The sequence below is a fragment of the Sus scrofa genome, chromosome 6 (assembly GCF_054392235.1).
Source record: "Sus scrofa isolate SSC_HxYL_T2T_F1_AM1 chromosome 6, Sscrofa_HxYL_maternal_Yorkshire_Landrace_v2.0, whole genome shotgun sequence".
In the NCBI taxonomy this organism is placed as follows: Eukaryota; Metazoa; Chordata; class Mammalia; order Artiodactyla; family Suidae; genus Sus; species Sus scrofa.
This window is the reverse complement of record NC_139388.1, coordinates 112777383-112794390: the sequence shown is the minus strand read 5'-3', so window position 1 is coordinate 112794390 and position 17008 is coordinate 112777383. Positions and strand designations below refer to the sequence as shown.

Here is a 17008-nt window from a genome sequence, read left to right as displayed (position 1 = left end):
AGTGTATTCTTGCTCACCAGAGAACGGAAGGGGAGATGGGGGAGGGACTCTTGGACTCTTATGTCCAGTCCTCACTTGACGTCTCTGTTTGCGTGTTTGTGATTTTCAAGACTGAGCTCATGATTTTCCCAGGCAAACCTCTTCCAGTTTGTTTTATCTCAGTGCACCAGCGTCCATCCCCTTATTCAAACTGGAAACCTGGGAGTCATCTTTGATGTCCTCTATCCCTCAACCTCCAGTGGAAATGATCACCAAGTCCTATTGATTTTTCAAAGTGGTCCATTCTCTCCATCACCATCATTTCTTGTCTGGACCACTGCAGTGTCTACCTACCTGACCTCCCACACTCTCATTCCTAGCCCCATTCCATCCTCTTCTCGATACTGTAGCCAGAGCAGTCCTTCCAAAAATGTAGATCAGATCATCACATCCTTCCTATCCCTGGGTTTCTCTCTCCATCTGCTCAAGCTGAACTTACCTTTTCCCAGTTTCTCCCTGCCACAGGGCCTTTGCACATGCTATATTTGGAAAATTGTATCCCTTCCACTGCTCCATCCCACCCCCTGTACCCAGTTCAGTTTTGGGTTTTATCTCAGCATCACCTATCTGAGGAAGGTTTTCCTATCTTCACTGACTAGGTTGGGTGCCCTTATGGTATATTACAGTCCCTTAGTCTTCTTTGCCTTATTTATCATGTACTATTTTACATTTATTTATATGAACAGAACAAACATGATTCCTACCTTTATGGAACTTACAGTTTGAGTGTTGGGGTACACACTAATATATATGCAGAAGTTCCCTTCTCTGTTAGATAATTAGTGGGTTAATTGAAAGAGATAAATCAAGGAATTATGTGCTGACGAAACAATCTATTTTAATTTAAGATGCATAAATACGCATGCATTTGCTAAGCTTTTGGTAAGGTTTTTCCTTTGGGTATGGATTATCAGCAATTGTTCCTTTGAGTCTTTTCTTGCATAATCTATATAACATACATATATGCTCTGATTTTTCAGGGGAGTGAGAGTTTTGATACTTTGAAACAGTATAAATGCAGAACCCTTCTCGATTTTTCATCCTTTTTCCTTTTCTCCCCATCCTTTCCTGCTTGTCTTACCTACACCTGTTTCGGCAGCAGTTTTTCCCAGGGATTCCTGTTTATCATTCTCAACTGCAGCAGTGGCTTGCTTGCTTTATTTATTTATTTATTTATTTATCTTTTGAGGGCCGCATCCGCGGCATATGGAGGTTCCCAGGCTAGGGGTCAAATTGGAGCTGTAGCTGCCAGCCTATGCCAGAGCCACAGCAACGCCAGATCTGAGCCTCGCCTGTGACCTACACCACAGCTCATGGCAATGCTGGATCCTTAACCCACTGGTCGAGGCCAGGGATCGAACCTGAATGGTTCCTAGTCGGATTTGTTTCCGCTATGCCACAACGGCAAGTCCTAGCTGTGGCTTTATGTTGGTGTGTGGTGCAGGTGGACCTTGGTCTCACCAGAATCAAGGCTCAGAGGAGCAAGAAAGGGCTCTGTGGCCACTACCTCTCCTGCAGGCCTTGCCCCATTGGCACATGCTGCCCTGGCTCCATCCACCCTGAAGACGGGCCCTGAGTGAAGCAGAGCACCAGTGCCTGGGGAAGCAGAGCACCAGTGCCTGGGTTCTGGGCCATAATCCATGTTTGGAGCCTGATGCTCACATAGCTGCCCTGTAGCATTTCCCCAGAAGTTTCTTTAGTCCAGCTAGACCTGGTTGGACATATTTTTTTCTGGTTAAAGTTATTTCTTTGTCCTACTGTACAGCACAGGGAACTATATCCAGTCTCTTGTGATAGAACATGATGGAAGATAATATGAGAGAAAGAATGTTTATATATGTATGACTACATCACTTTGCTATACAGCAGACATTGGCACAACATTGTAAATCAGCTATACTTAAAACAAATTTTTTTTAAGTTATTTCTTTGTATGTTAGGGCAGAGAGGTGAAAATACAAGCTGTTCCCTAGCCTTGTTTTCTTTCCTTCACGTCCATGGCTGCTGAGATGCCTTGATGTCTCTTGGAGTATATGAGTCAGCAGGAGTTTTCTTTGTTTAAGAAGGAGTGGAGCATGCATGTCTGGGGCCTCACTGACCTTCCTGCCAAAGTACCCGCTGCAGCTGGGCCAGCGCTGTTTCACCCCAAGCACACCTTCCTGCCTCTTCACGCTCCCTGCACGTCATGCTCTGGGCTTCCTTCTCGTGCCTGGCACACTGTGGACCCTGACCCTTCATGTCTAATGGGAAAGCCTTTTCATAGAAGAGGAACAGTTAGCCTGGCCCATTAGTGGGTTTTTTTTTTTTGTTTTTTTTTCTTTGGCTTTTGTCTTTCAGGGCCGCATCTGCGGCATGTGGAGGTTCCCAGGCTAGGGGTCCAATCAGAGCTGTTGCTGCTGGCCTACACCACAGCCACAGCAACGCCAGATCCGAACTGCATCTGAGACCTACACCACAGTTCATGGCAACGCCAGATCCTCAACCCACTGAACAAGGCCAGGGATCAAACACACAACCTCACGGTTCCTAGTCAGATTTTTATCCACTGACGGGAACTCCTTATTATTATTTTTTTTATTTTTAGGGCTGTACCTGTGGCATATGGAAGTTCCCAGGCTAGGGGTCAAATTGGCGCTGCAGCTGCCAGGCTGCACCATAGCAACTAACGCCAGATCTGAGCCACATCTGTGACCTACACCTCAGCTCACTGCAATGCTGGATCCTTAGCCCACTGAGTGAGGCCAGAGATGGAACTCATATTCTCATGGATACTGGTTGGGTTCATTACCACTGAGCTATGAGGGGAACTCCCTAGCCTGGCTCATTAAGATGGAGGCTGCATTTCCATTCTCTCTTCACTTTTCGGTTGGAAGTACAGATGTCTATGATTGTTGCAGGACTAGTAATAGCAGAATAGTCCTCAGCTAATTAGTTGCTGGGTCTGCTTCCAGAGCAAAATCATGTCATGTTTGTAGCTTACCTATATGTCAGTGTCTGTCTCCCATTAGATGGTGAGATCCTTGAGGATGAAGTATGAGAGGTGGTTCAAAGCAAGGTCCTGAGTCAGACCTGAACTCAAGTTGTGGCTTTGCTGTGACCAGTTCTTCTCACTATAGACAAATTCCTTAAACCCTTTGTGTCTCAGTTTCCTCGTCTACACAAGGGGGATAATAACAATAACAGTGATAATAACAACAATAACAACACTTCCCTCATGAGATTGTCGTGCAGATTTTAAAAACATTACAGGGGAGAAAACATTCAGCACAGTGCCTGGTTCGTAGCAAGGGCTCAAAAAATGTCACCGACGCTGCTCCTGTTAATGTTAACCCTGGTGGTGTGAACACCTTGCAAGTTGTTCTGAGTTTTGGTTGAATGAATGTGTATAGGAAGTAGCGTTCAAGACCTTATTAAGAGACTAGAAACATTTTCTTGCCGTGTTCTCTGGGAAGGTCTGATGATGGATAGAGTGCCTGCCCACGTTAATAACATTAACAAAGACCATTTCTTGAACAGGCACCATCACAGGAGAGCAGTTCATTGAATTACCTGGGATGATTATGTTATATCTCACTGGGATGGTTTCATTAATTTATATTTATTATTCGAATGACTCCGGGAACTTGAATTAGCAAACCGAATACATTTATAACTGATGGGGGAAGCCTGTGTAATCAGTTCTCTATATAAAGACCGGGATTTTGCTTTTGAGGAGAGCAGGATGCTATACTGTGTTGAAAAAGCAGTTCCTGATGTGGCCATGATAGAATCAAAGAAATACGCCTTTGGAGATCCTTAGAGATTCCCTGAACTGGCTTTCCAGGTTAATGGTTGCGGCTCCACACATGGCCACCCAGCTCAAGTTCGAGCACCCTTTTCAATTTCATCCTCTCACACTGTTCGTTGTGGTTGCATGGAGCTGTTTGGTACATTGCCTAGTCAATAGCCTTTTAAAATTAAAAAAAAATAATTTGACATGAGTTCAAAGCCTCTGGCTACTTAAATTTCAAAGAATAATGTTCACTGCTGCTTAAAAAAAGTCTGATCGGTTCTCTCTCCCAACCTGCAGGAAGCCTTTTTTGTCTCCAGCTCATCTGTGCCCGATTGTGGGCTCAGTGATACCATGTCGTTGGCTGAGTGACGGGCTGTAGGCAGGATGGCTTGGTCAGCCCCCATCCCTCTCAATGATACAGATCGCATCACGCTTCACAAGTCACCTGGGGACGTTTAAACAACCATGGGTGCTGCATTTGGTACATGGGAAGGTTCATACCTTCCAGTGAGGTCTTTGGGACATAAAGTGACAGAAATAGTATGGCCTCTTCCTTTTTCCAGATCTGATGTTTTGACATGGCTTCCTGCCTCATTGCTGTTTGTGGGTATCATCTATGCTGGTTCCAGAGCCCTGTCGAGACTGGTAAGTGTTGGAGGTTGGGGAGGCAGGGAGACAGGCCCTCCCTCCTCTTGTCCTTTGCCTTGTAACTTGTTGCACCTCTGATGGTAGGGGACAAAGCATCAGCTTTAATGATGGTACAGCTAGACTGGAGAATAAGTCTTGGGCCCGAGGGCAGCATGGAGACTTTAACCCCCTCTCCCTGAATTGAAAGTTACCCTCGAACAGGGAAGGGCCGACTTGTTTTATAAGATGGAGAGGCACTGATGGAGATGGGGAAGACAGACTGGTGGTATTTGTGGGGCTTGTTCTGTGTGAACGCAGCCTGTCCTTGGGGAAGGAGGAGTGGCCCTGTCTGCTCCTTGCTTCTGGGGAACCCTAACCCTGCCCATTGGTCACGTGGCCTGGGGCCTTCTGGGTCTAGTCATGGGTGCACTTACTTGGCACAGAGTTGATGCCCAGTAATCAGGGACGCTAGTGAAACCCATGTCCATCCTGTCCTCCCACCCCAGCCCCCAGGATTGTGCTCGTCAAAGGAGGGTGCTGTGAAGGCCACATTTCTTCCAGCTGACGTTATGTATTATATGGAACTCCAAAAATGTAGTTCTTTTGCCATCAAAAGAGAATCCATAAGGAGTTCCCTGGATGCACAGGAGGTTGATGATCTATGTTGTCACTGCTGTTGTGAGGGTTCAGTCTCTGGCCTGGGAACTTCCGCATGCTACAGGTGTATCCAAAAAAAAAAAAAAAAAGAGAGAGAGAGAGAGAGAGAAAGAGAATCCATAAGTACCACCATTGATTAAAGACTCAAAATGCAGCTTAACAGTCAGAAACTCTTCTTGTTTTACATTCCTTTTTTTCTTTTCTTTCTTTCTTTCTTTCTTTCTTTCTTTCTTTCTTTCTTTCTTTCTTTCTTTCTTTCTTTCTTTCTTTCTTTCTTTTTTTTGTTTGCTTTTTAGGGCTGCATTCATGGCATATAGAGGTCCCCAGGCTAGGGGGTAGAATCGGAGCTACAGCTGCCAGCCTATGCCACAGCCGCCAGCCTATGCCACAGCCATAGCAATGTGGGATCTGAGCCGTGTCTGTGACCTACACCACAGCTCACGGCAATGCCGGATCCTTAACCCACTGAGCAAGGCCAGGGATTGAACCTGCAACCTCATGGTTACTAGTCAGATTCGTTTCTGCTGCGCCACAACAGGAACTCCTCGTTTTATATTCTAACTGCTGTTTCTGTACCCCAGGCATATGGAAGTTCCTGAGCCAGGGATCCAATCCATGTACAGCTGTGACAATGCCAGATCCTTAACCCGTTGAGTCACCAGGGAACTCCCTGTTTTTATTTAGCAAAAAATGACTGTATTTTGATGTTTGAAAAAAATGCAAAATTTTCAAACAGTTTAGTCTTTTACTGTGAAGTTGGTTGTTGTGTAGGCCCCTTAGATCTCAGATATGAAAACAGTAAAAATAAAATCTGCCTTGCTGGATAATAATAGTATTGTAAGGACAAGTCCAAAGTTGCAAAATAGCGAATGAGAATTAATAGAAGTAATTTCTAAATTAAATCATCGTTCTTCTTTCATGATTCATAAGCTTGAGTCGATGGGATGATGTTTGCAATGGGGGAGAAAAGAGCCTGGGTGGACCTAAGGAATGAGCCACAGTGCGCCTTGGTGCTGAGCCCAGAACGGGAGGTCAGGCTGGCTCTCAGCTACCTTTCTTGATTCTGTCAAGCTCCTCTGAGTCTGTGGTCTCACTTTACCCCCTCTGACCTGCAGAGGGAGCTTCCTCTCCTAGAGCAGAGTATAGGATTTGATTTTAAAAAACAATCCATTGTTGTACAAAGGCTTTTAAACATTTTTGTAGGCTTTGGATAGTTGTGAATGCCAGAATTCTGAACTTTGAATAAGTAAGGTGTTGAGCTAATAAAAATGATAATTTTTGTTTGTATAGTGCTTTTTTATATGATTCTGGAGTGATTTCCTTTGCATCTTTCTATGGGATTCACCCATAGATGTTAATCACCCAACAGAGGAAGGAACTCAGGTGTGGAAAGTCTTGGTAACCTGTCTCTAGTGCCAGGAAGTGGCAGCTCTTCTGACTCCCCACCTTTTGTCTTTCCAGATTTGTTTCTTTAGGATCAATGTATGTGGATTTTAGAATGAGCCCAGGGTATAGCAGTCATGTATAACTTGAGACTCTTTTTGGTTGCAAGTATTCGAAAGTGCTCTAACTGGTCTAAGCCAAAGGGAAATATCCTGGTTCACATTAGTGAAAAGTCATAGAGTAGAAACTGCTTCAGGAATGGCTTGATCCAGCAGTTCCAATGACCTACTCGGAATCCAGTTTCTGTCTTTGCTTCATTTCACAGCCAGACTCTCCCCTCATGGGTGTTGTTGATTCCAGGCTCTCATCCTCACAACTTTAAGTCTAATGGAACAAGACTGTCTTCCTCGTAGCTTCTCCATGAGCTCCAGGATTCATTCTGATTGCATCAGTCAGGGCCATTGCCCATCCCAGGTCTAAAAGCAAACCAGGATGGAATTATGCTGATTGGCTGGCCCTGGGTGGTGACTTGCCTGAACCATTCACCGTGACTGGAGAGACTCAGAGCGCTACTTGGCCAGCTCTGGTCATGCAGGATCCTCACATGAACCCACAGGCTAGGAAAGGGTGAGGCTGCTCCTCATTACTGGGGTGCTTTACCAAAGGAAGGGATAAGGAGATTAGTTGGCAAAGAACCCCATCAAAAGTCCATTGTAAATGCCAGTCTAGTACATCTCAGGCAGATGGAGAGTTCTGTAACCTGGAACAATGCTTCTCGAAGTGTGGTCCACAGGCGGTGACAGTCTGTGAGCTCTCTGTTACCTGTTCGTAAGATCGTACCAGAATGAATGTCAAGCTCGGCACTAAACACGTTCACAGTGATTTTTTTTTTGAAGAAGAAGAAGAACGTTATGCGCTGATTGACATTCTGGTGCAAGGACCTTCTTTTTGGAGGAGGGCCCTGGCCTAGAGCGCAGACGGCTTTCATAGAAAGAAGCTGCTGCAGTTCAGACTCTGAGTGAAGGGGAACCACCCCAAACCAAATACACCTGATTAGAGTAGAAGGACAGGAGGGAGACAAACTTATTGCTTTTGTTTTTGCTTTTGTTTTTTTTTTCAGGGAAATAACTTAACCCAGCATTTTTTCTTTGTTTTCAGAGCTTTTTGTTTTCACATAGTTGCTTACAAATTTACAGAGTGGATTCAACATAAGACTCTTGTACAGCTTGTGTTAGATAGAACACAGGCAGCAATATGCTGGTGCCAAGCTGTCAGTTTCACGAATCCACAAAGAACTGGGGGAAAAGTGCTCCGTTAAAATCCGTGGGTGTATTGTTATGCAAAACGCTTACGGACTTGCTCTGCTCCGTAAAGGCATCCTTTATCCTACAAGACTTTGAAGCTGTTTTTTTGACTCCTGAGAGAAACCTGATTTAACTCTGCAAAGATGAGGTGGGCACAGTTCTTTATTGATTTTTCCACCTTAAACTCACAACTGCGTAATGGAGTTAAGGGAAAATGGCTCTTGGGGCTCTCCATTCGGCAAATATTTATTGGGGAATCTGCTGCTGGGGGCTTGAAGGGGAATAAGACATGGTTCCTGATTTTGAAGAACTTCAAGAGAAATCCGAGAGAGACACACAGCTCACCGTGGGAACAGCCACTATGAATATTCAGGGTTTTGTGTATGTGGTATGTGTCAGGCACTTCCTGTTGTCAACCCTTCCTGTTGTCAACTCTCATGACGTGTGAAGTCTGACTTAATTACTCCCATTTATAGATGAGGAAACTGAGATGCAAATTATTTGGCCAAAGTCACCAACTTGTAAATGTTAAAGCACAGGTGCAAGAGGCCCCATTGGGACGCAGTAGAAATGAACCCGACTAGTATCCATGAGGATGTGTGTTGGATCCCTGGCCTCGCTCAGTGGGTTAAGGATCTGGCGTTGCCATGAGCTGTGGTGTAGGTCACAGATGCAGCTTGGATCCCTCGTTGCTGTGGCTGTGGCATAGGCCGGCAGCTGCAGCTCCGATTCAACCCCTAGCCTGAGAACTTCCATGTGCTGCACCTGTGACCCTAAAAAGTGGGGAGGGGTGGAGGGGGAGCAGAGGTGCAAATTCAAGCCTGTCCAATGGTAGTGGTTCATCTGCAGCGCTCAACCTCTTTCCTCCCTAAATTGCAATGACCAAAGATTGAGTGGGGAGGAGAGGAACTGCTTGATTTTTCTCCCTTCTATGCAGGCTGATTCGATTCTGCCTCTCCAGCTGTCCTGCCCTGAGGAAGGTCACAGTAGTGAGGGCTGACAGCCTAAGTGTCAGTCTTTGGAGGGACAGGACAACTTCAAACAGTCATTATTACTCTTGTTATAGTTTTCCCGAGGGAAGCTTTCTCAGCTGGATGGGATTGCCTTAAAGCCTGTGTGGATGAGTATTTAGAACAGATGGGCAGGAGTTCCCGTGTGGCTCAGCGGGTTAAGGAACTGGCGTTGTCACTGTAACCCCCTGGGTGTCTTGGGTTCGATCTCTGGCTCGGACTTCTACAAGCTTCATGTGCAGCCGGTAATAACAACAAAAAGAACAGATGTGCAAATTCACACATCAAGGAGTTTGCCTGGGATGGGCCATCCCAGTGTTGGTGATTTGGCTGCTCATACCAACTGGGCTGTTTTCTTGCTGAGCTTCAGCTATTGGAAGACTCTGCAAATCTATTTATTTATTTTTTTGCTTTTTAGGGCCGCACCCGAGACGTATGGAAATTCCTAGACTGGGGATTGTATCAGAGCTGTAGCAGCTGGCCTACACCACAGCCACAGCAACTCGGGATCTGAGCCAAATCTGCGACCTACACCGTGGCTCAAGGCAATGCCAGATCCTTAACCTACTGCTCGGAGGCCAGAGATCAAACCCACGTCCTCATAGATACCAGTCAGGTTCCTTAACACTGAGCCACAACAGGAACTCCTGACTCTGCAAATCTAAACTGAGGCATCTTGACAGAATGGGCTGGGTTTCTCACCCATCACTTTGACCTTGAGGTTTCCCTAATTCCCCTTCAGGGTTTCTGTCTTCATGAGCATAACATGTGTTCAACACGTAGGAATAGAGATTGGATGGGGGTGCTGGTGAGGAAGCACACACGGAGATTTCGATTCATGGGGAGTAAAATTACTCAGTTAAGTAAACTGGAGCCGGTGAGTTTCCTTCCGCTTTGTTTGGCTCCAGTATCCTGTAAGGGATCTCCATCCCCAGGGAAAAGGACGTAGGTGTTGATGCAGGCTGGGGACCCTTCCCTGAATGCTGTCTTATTGCCCAGTAGAGGCAGTGCTCCTTCTCCTTCATGTTTTCTTACCAAAGGTGGTCAGAATCCGGTTGCAGGGATCACTTAAGATGTGGGCTCTGTGGCACAATAATAAACCCCTTTTCTGGATGTTGGTTATCATCTTGCTCCATCTAAAGCTGTTTTCCATAACCCTTATAAGATGCCATTAAAAGTGGGCTCCCAGGGGAAAACTTCATGACTATGGATTTAGGAGTGATTTCTTGGGTATAACACCAAGACACAAGCAACAAAAGAGAAAGCAGACAAATTGGACTTCATCAAGATGGAAAACTTTGGTGCATCAAAGCACACCATCAGCACAGTAGAAACGCAGCCCACAGAATGGGAGAAAATATTTGCAAATTGTTTATCTGAAAAGAGATTAAAATCCAGAAAACACACACACATATATATCTCCTAAAATTCAACAACAAAACCCAAACAACCTGATGCAAAAATGGGCAAAGGGCTTGAATAGACATTTCCCCGAAGAGAATGTACAAAGGGCCACTGAGCTCTTGAAAAGATACTCAGCATCAGTAATCATTAGGAAAATGCACATCAAAATCATAGTGAGGTACCACTCCATGCCCATTAGGATGACTGTTACCAAAAAACCCCCAGAAAATAACAAGTGTTGGTGAGGATGTAGGGAAATTGGAACCCTTGTACGCTGCTGTTGGGAATGTAAAATGGTAGAACTGCAATGGAAAACTGTGGCAATTCCTCAAAAAATTAAAAATGGAGTTACTATATGATCCAACAGTTCTACTTCTGGGTATATATCCAAAAAAATTGAAAGCAGGGATATGAACACATATTTTGTATACCTATGTTCATAGCAGCATTACTCACACAAGTCAAAAGATGGAAGCAATCCAAGTGTTTATCACCAGATGAATGGCTAAAACAAAATAGTATATCAGGACAATGGAGTATTAGTCATCCTTGAAAAGGAAGGAAATTCTGGAGTTCCTGCCATAGTGCAGTGGCTTCATAATCCGACTGCAGTGGCTGGGTTGCTGCAAAAGTGTGGGTTTGATATCCAGTCAGGCTCCGTGGGTTAAAAGATTCTGCATTGGTGCAGCTGCAGCTTGGGTCGCAGCTGTGGCTCGGATTCAGTCCCTGGCCTGAGAACTTCCATATGGCTCTGGTGCAGCCATTTAAAAAAAAAAAAAAAAAAAAAAAAGGAAATTCTGACCCATGCTACAACATGGATGAACCTTGATGATATTATGTTAAATGAAATAAATCAGTAAAAAAAAGAGGACAAATCCTGTATGACTCTACTAATATGAAGTACTTAGAGTAGTCAAAGCATAGAGACAGAAAGTAGAATGGTGCTGGGCAGAGGGGAGAATGGGGAATTCTTGTTTAATAGGGACAGGGTTTCAGATGAAAAAAGTTCTGTGGAAGAATGGTGGTGATGGTTGCCCAGCCTTGTGAATGGGCTTAATGCCACAGAATGGTACATTAAAAATGGTTAAAATGGGAGTTCCCGTCATGGCTCAGCAGTAATGAACTTGACTAGTGTCCATGAGGATTTGGGTTCAACCCCTAGCCTTGCTCGGTGGGTTAAGGATCTGGTGTTGCCATGCGCTATGGTGTAGGTCACAGATATGGCTTGGATCCCAAGTTTCTGTGACTGTGGTGTAGGCCAGCGGCTGCAGCTCCAATTCAACCCCTAGCCTGGGAACTTCCATGTGCTGTGGGTGCGGCCCTAAAAAGCAAAAAGACAAAAAAAAAAAAAAAAAGAAAAGAAAAGAAGATAAACATTTTTTTTTTAATTACTCAATGAGTTGTGTTATATTTCTAGTTGTACAACAAATGTAAACATTTCTTATGAGTATTATTTAAAAGAAATCTAGGTCAAGGGTAATGGAAGAAGAGCTAAATGAGGCCACGGAGAGACTCAGCACACAGACCTTTGTGCTGTTGTACTTTATGAAATAAATACACTTGGGCCTTGGGTTCAGCTCTCATCTTTCTGCAGCCAAATAAAGACGTTACAAGACTCTCGGTGCTTGTAAGATAAAAGCAGGCTGTTGCTGAAGAAAAGCAAAGCCCTTCCTTGCTCTCAATTCCTCTTAAAGGGCAGACTGGGCCACTTAGGGTCTTCAAAAGCGTCCTGATAACAAACCCAGTGATAATGTGGTTTCTGGGATTCTTAGTGCATTTTGGAGGCATGATGACAGCATCATTGAGCAGGAGCAATTCTCTGGGGCTAAAACTGCTGCTCTCCAATTATCTGGCTTTCTTCCTTTAGGAACATTTGTTTCTGGCATGCATGGTTTTGATAAAAACTAGGCAGCTAACAGTTCAAAGGTACATTCTTTGGCAAGGGCCTGGAGAGTGATTATTCTATATTGTAGATAAAGGCCACACCCACATATTTAAAAATCACCCAAGGAGTTCCCATCGTGGCTCAGTGGAGACAAATCCAACCTGGAACCATGAGGTCGCGGGTTCGATCCCTGGCCTCGCTCAGCGGGTTAAGGATCTGGCATTGCTGTGAGCTGTGGTGTAGGTCAGCAGCTATAACTCTGATTCGACCCCTAGCCTGGGAACTTCCATGTGCCGCAGGTGCAGCCCTAAAAAGACAGAAAGACCAAAAAATAAAAAAGAAATAAAAATCACCCAAATTGAAGGTAGGATTGACATTCTTCTACCAAAATGAAAAAGCTGACCCACGGTTTGGCTAAAGGAGCCATCCACACCCCTGCAGAGTGACCCAAGGCTATGCCTGGGGGCAGAGCCAGGATTTTTTTTTTTTCATAAAAAAACTATGTTAAGTCAGTTGTCCAACACCTGAACAAATAACAGTCAAGGCCTGAAAATTCCACCCTGGGAAGCATGGGAATAATGAAAAATCTTAAGTAATAGTTACCAATTTCTCTTCACAGCCAGGGAAAAATTTCCGATGTACATGGATAAAATGTTGAATTTTAAGTGAGTGGACTCTAAGAATAAATTAGTTGCAAATTTTGCCCCTGAGTAATGAAATGAATTGAACTACGGTGTAGTTGATTTTGGTCAATTACATTTTATGTCAGAAATGATGATTTGGGCTTCATGGTAGTTAATCTTGGGCTTTTTTTTTTTTTTTTTTTTGGCTGCCCTGAGGCATATGGAGTTTGCGGGCCAGGGATCAGATCCAGGCCACAGTTGTGAGTACACCTTAATCCACTGTGCCGGGCAGGGGATTGAACCTGTGTCTCAGTGCTCCAGACACGCTGCTGATCCCATTGCACCACAGCAGGAACTCTGGACCTTTCGTTATTGAGGCCTTTCCTAGAGTCTCGATGACATGGAAGAACAGATTTGTTTTTCTGTTCTCTTTAGCAGCAGGCTAGTGTCTAGACTAAGAGTGGTTTCAGATTATTAAGAGGCAGGTTAAAAAAGAGAATCAAAATATATCCCTCCTTTTTCTCAGCTGTATAATAGGGATGCTGATAGTATCTCCCTCATGGAGTTACTATTGGTTCAATATGGAAAAGCATGTAGAACAGAGTCTGGCACAAAATAAGCATTTGGTATACCAGAGCTATTATTATTGCTATTATCATTGCTCAGAACTTGTGTCTGATTTCACAAAAGTGAGTCCTGGAGTTCCCGTCGTGGCTCAGTGGTTAACGAATCCGACTAGGAACCATGAGGTTGCAGGTTCCATCCCTGGCCTTGCTCAGTGGGTTAAGGATCTGGCGTTGCTGTGAGCTGTGGTGTAGGTTGCAGACGCGGCTCAGATCCCGCATTGCTGTGGCTCTGGTGTAAGCCGGTGGCTACAGCTCCGATTCGACTCCAAACCTGGGAACCGCCATGTGCTGCAGGAGCGGCCCAAGAAACGGCAAAAAGATAGAAAGGAAAAAAAAAAAAAGTGAGTCCTGCTAAACCTCCCCCCAGAAGGATTAAGGGCAGGTTTTCTCAAAGAATCAGTCACTGGGGTCTCTTGAGCTAATAAGATAGGAGCTTGGTACACAGAGGTAGAGGCCAGAGGAACACCAGAAATTAAAGTTGCAAACTGCCTTAGTATTGCTTTTGATAGATCTCTGTGGAGGCCAATAAAAGTCAATAATAGAATTACTGTTTCTAGAGCCTGCTAGCTCCGCAGTTGAAAAAATGGCTTTAGGAGTTTCCATCATGGCCCAGCGGAAACGAATCTGACTAGCATCCATGGGGATGCAGGTTCGATCCCTGGCCTCGATTAGTGGGTTAAGGATCTGGTGTTGCCATGAGCTGCGGTGTAGGTCTCAGATGGGGCTCAGATCTGGTGTTGCTATGGCTATAGTGTAGGCCAGCAGCTACAACTCCAATTTAGCCTCTAGCCTAGGAACCTCCATATGCCATGGGTGCAGCCCTAAAAAGATCAAAAAAAAAAAAAAAAAAAGAAGAAGAAGAAAAAATGGCTTGAGAAAATCAGATTTAAAAATTTTAAAGTAGAAATGGAAGATATCCCTTTAAAAAGTGACGCAGAGTTTACTCTGAGTTCATCCGTTTTAGAGCATACCAGTTTTATTGCTGGAGGAAGCAGACTGGCAGGATTTGGAACATGCACTGGTATTGGACTTTGCACAGCTGTAGGCATAGGACGTTTATTCTGGAGGCTTGCTGTGATTTGGGTCCTGTAACATTGAGGCTGGGTGTGAGGGCTTTGCCATTAGAGAGCCCTAGGTTGGTGGGTTGGTGTCATGGCGTCATACCTTGGACTAGCTGCAAGCTTGCCAGTAAGCTGCCCGCTGCCCCATCCGTTTAAGCTTCAGTTTCCTTGTCTGTACATCAGGGGAACAGCATCCACTGATGCAGTTGTTGAGAGATGGTTTTGGTAAGAGAACAAATGAAGATGATCAGCCCTGTGCTTAACACATTATTGGTAACTATTATCAATGAACATTAAAATCAATTCTATATGTACAGACAGATCTTTTTCCAGAATCTGAGCAGAGTAGGGCCCAGGGAGATTAAACCTATCCATGGGTAATAATTGAGAAAATTGAGCCTTCTAAGGTCTAGAGTTTCATAATCTCAGCCCTTACATCAGGTCTTAAATACGATACAGACTGCTCTTTCATTTTCATTGTCATGTACCATAGGATTAACCTGACCAAGCTTTTATGTGCTCTTTTCTTAAGGCCAGACCTAGAGAGCCAGGGCCCAGGTTTTCCATATATGAGCCTAATGGATAAAGCCAATTAGAAAAAAAGCTCTTTAATAATTTTAAAACACATGAAACAATTCAAAATATGAAAGTTTAAGAGCAATAAAAAAGCACAAAAGACCAAAAAGGAAAATAATGAAAATATGATTTTAAAAGAAGTTTGATTTGAACTTCTAATGAAAAAGTGAGAGTAGAACACCTTAAAAAGACAAGAAAAATATAAGGCAAGAGCTCAGAATGAAATGAAACATGGCAAGTTAAAATACTGAAATAGGGCAGAGCTCTAACGTTATAAAGGTCTTAAAGACAAGGTAAAAACATATCCTCCCGAAAGATAAAGAATAAATCCCTCTGGAAGTGGGTGAGCAACAGCATCTGGTTAAAGACGCACTTAAGGGTCCTTGAAACTGGAACAACTTCCCAGCTTAGGGGCCTCTGTCAAGGCCACTGAGAGTGGGCGTGGTAGCCTTTCAGACGGACAGCCTTCCATGCCTCGCTCCAGCTTTCTTGCGCCATCCTTCCCAGTAGCTCCAGGTCCTCGGTATTGTTATCCTCATACTGCAGAGGAGCAGCCCGTTTGGCTACGTGCCCTGTTCCACTAGCCGATGGCGGAGCTGGAGCCTGACGCCCAGGCTGATACCAAAACCCATGTGTATTCTTCCTCTTTTTCTGCTTTCCAGGAAACAGCATCATGAGCTACAATAGACAAGAGCAAAATTCCTCCCTGCTTCATCCCGCCTCTTCACCTTGTCAGGATTATCAAATTAGAAGAGATTGCTGTTCTTAGCAGACAGCCCAGCATAGTCAATGAGCAATGAGCAGCCTGTGTTTTTGTTTTTGCTTTTGTTTTGTCTTTTTAGGGCTGATCCCCGCAGCAGATGGACATTTCCAGGCTAGGGGTCTAATTGGAGCTACAGCCAGAGCAACGTGGGATCCAAGCCTCATCTTTGACCTACACCACAGCTCATGGCAACGCCAAATCCTTAACCCTGAAAGGGGCCAGGATCGAACCTGCATCCTCATGGATACTAGTCAGGTTCGTGACCACTGAGCTACAATGGGAACTCCCCACTTTGTGTATTTTGAGAACTCACTGAAGAGTTAAATTTTTTTTACATCATCTCCCCCTCCTCCCCTTTTTGTACCAGGTTGATCCCAATTATCCCAACATTTACCTCATTTCAGTCTCTTAAACGCTTCCTTGGTGTGGCCACTTTCCTTTACCTTCACTGCCAAGTTCAGGCACCTGTTTTGTCATTCCTTACCTTAGCTTCCTGTAGCTGCTGTCACAAATTGCCACATACCTGGGTGGCTTGAAACAACAGAAAGTGATCCGCTGGCAGTTCTGGAGGCCAGGGGTCTGCAGTGAGTGTCACTGGGCCGAAATCAATGTGTGCCAGCAGGGCTGCCCCTCGCTCCCCCGACAGAGGCTCTAGGGGAGAATCCTCCAGCTCTTCCAGTTTCTGCCTGGCTTGTGGCTGCCTCCCTCCAGGCTCTGCCCCTGGGGTCACTTCGCCTCTTCCGAGGTGCGTGTCAGATCTCTGCCCCTCTCTTAGGAGGACGCTCTTGTGCATCGAGGGTCGGCACCTGGATAATCCAGGGTAAGTTCCTCTTCTCAGACCGGGAACTTAATCACATTTGCAAACGCCCTTTCTTACCAAGTGAGGTGGCACTCACTGGTCCAGGGATTAGGACACAGGTGTATTTCGGGGGGAGCGGTTTTTCAGTTTATTATGCCGCTGGCCCTTGGCAACCATCTCTTCTCTACCCAGCAGCCCAAGTTCCCGTAACTATGCAGATCAAATCATATCGCTGTCAGCTTTCAATGTTTCAGCGTCTCCCCTGGCTCTTGGGCTGGTCCTGATTCCCCAATATGGCCACACCGTCCTCTCCCCCACTGTGCCCCTCCACGCAGGGTTCCACCCCATCAGTTCCCCCCGGTTCCCAGAGGAGGCAGGCTCCCTCTCTCCTCTGGGCCTTGTGTGTTCCTCTGCCTCTAGCCCTCTCCCACCTTCTCTCCTTTTCCTGGGCTCGCTCAAGTTCACCATTCTGTTCCCGT

The 17008-nt window shown here is 45.1% G+C and overlaps 1 protein-coding gene across 23 annotated transcripts in view; it reads left to right on the top strand.

Annotated features, from left to right (window-relative positions):
• Nucleotides 1-17008, top strand: part of TMEM241 (transmembrane protein 241) — a 102259-nt gene that overhangs the window by 17704 nt on the left and 67547 nt on the right. For 16 of the 23 annotated variants that reach the window (XR_014807764.1, XR_002345438.2, XR_014807769.1 and 13 more), the window contains exon 4: nt 4375-4456. The exons of the other annotated variants lie outside the window; for them this stretch is intronic. Coding sequence is in view for 4 of the 16 variants with exons in the window: in XM_021097745.2 (XP_020953404.1) it covers nt 4375-4456 (82 nt within the window). In the remaining 12 variants the exon portion in view is untranslated. The remainder of the gene's footprint in view (nt 1-4374; nt 4457-17008) is intronic. 23 annotated transcript variants of the gene reach the window in all.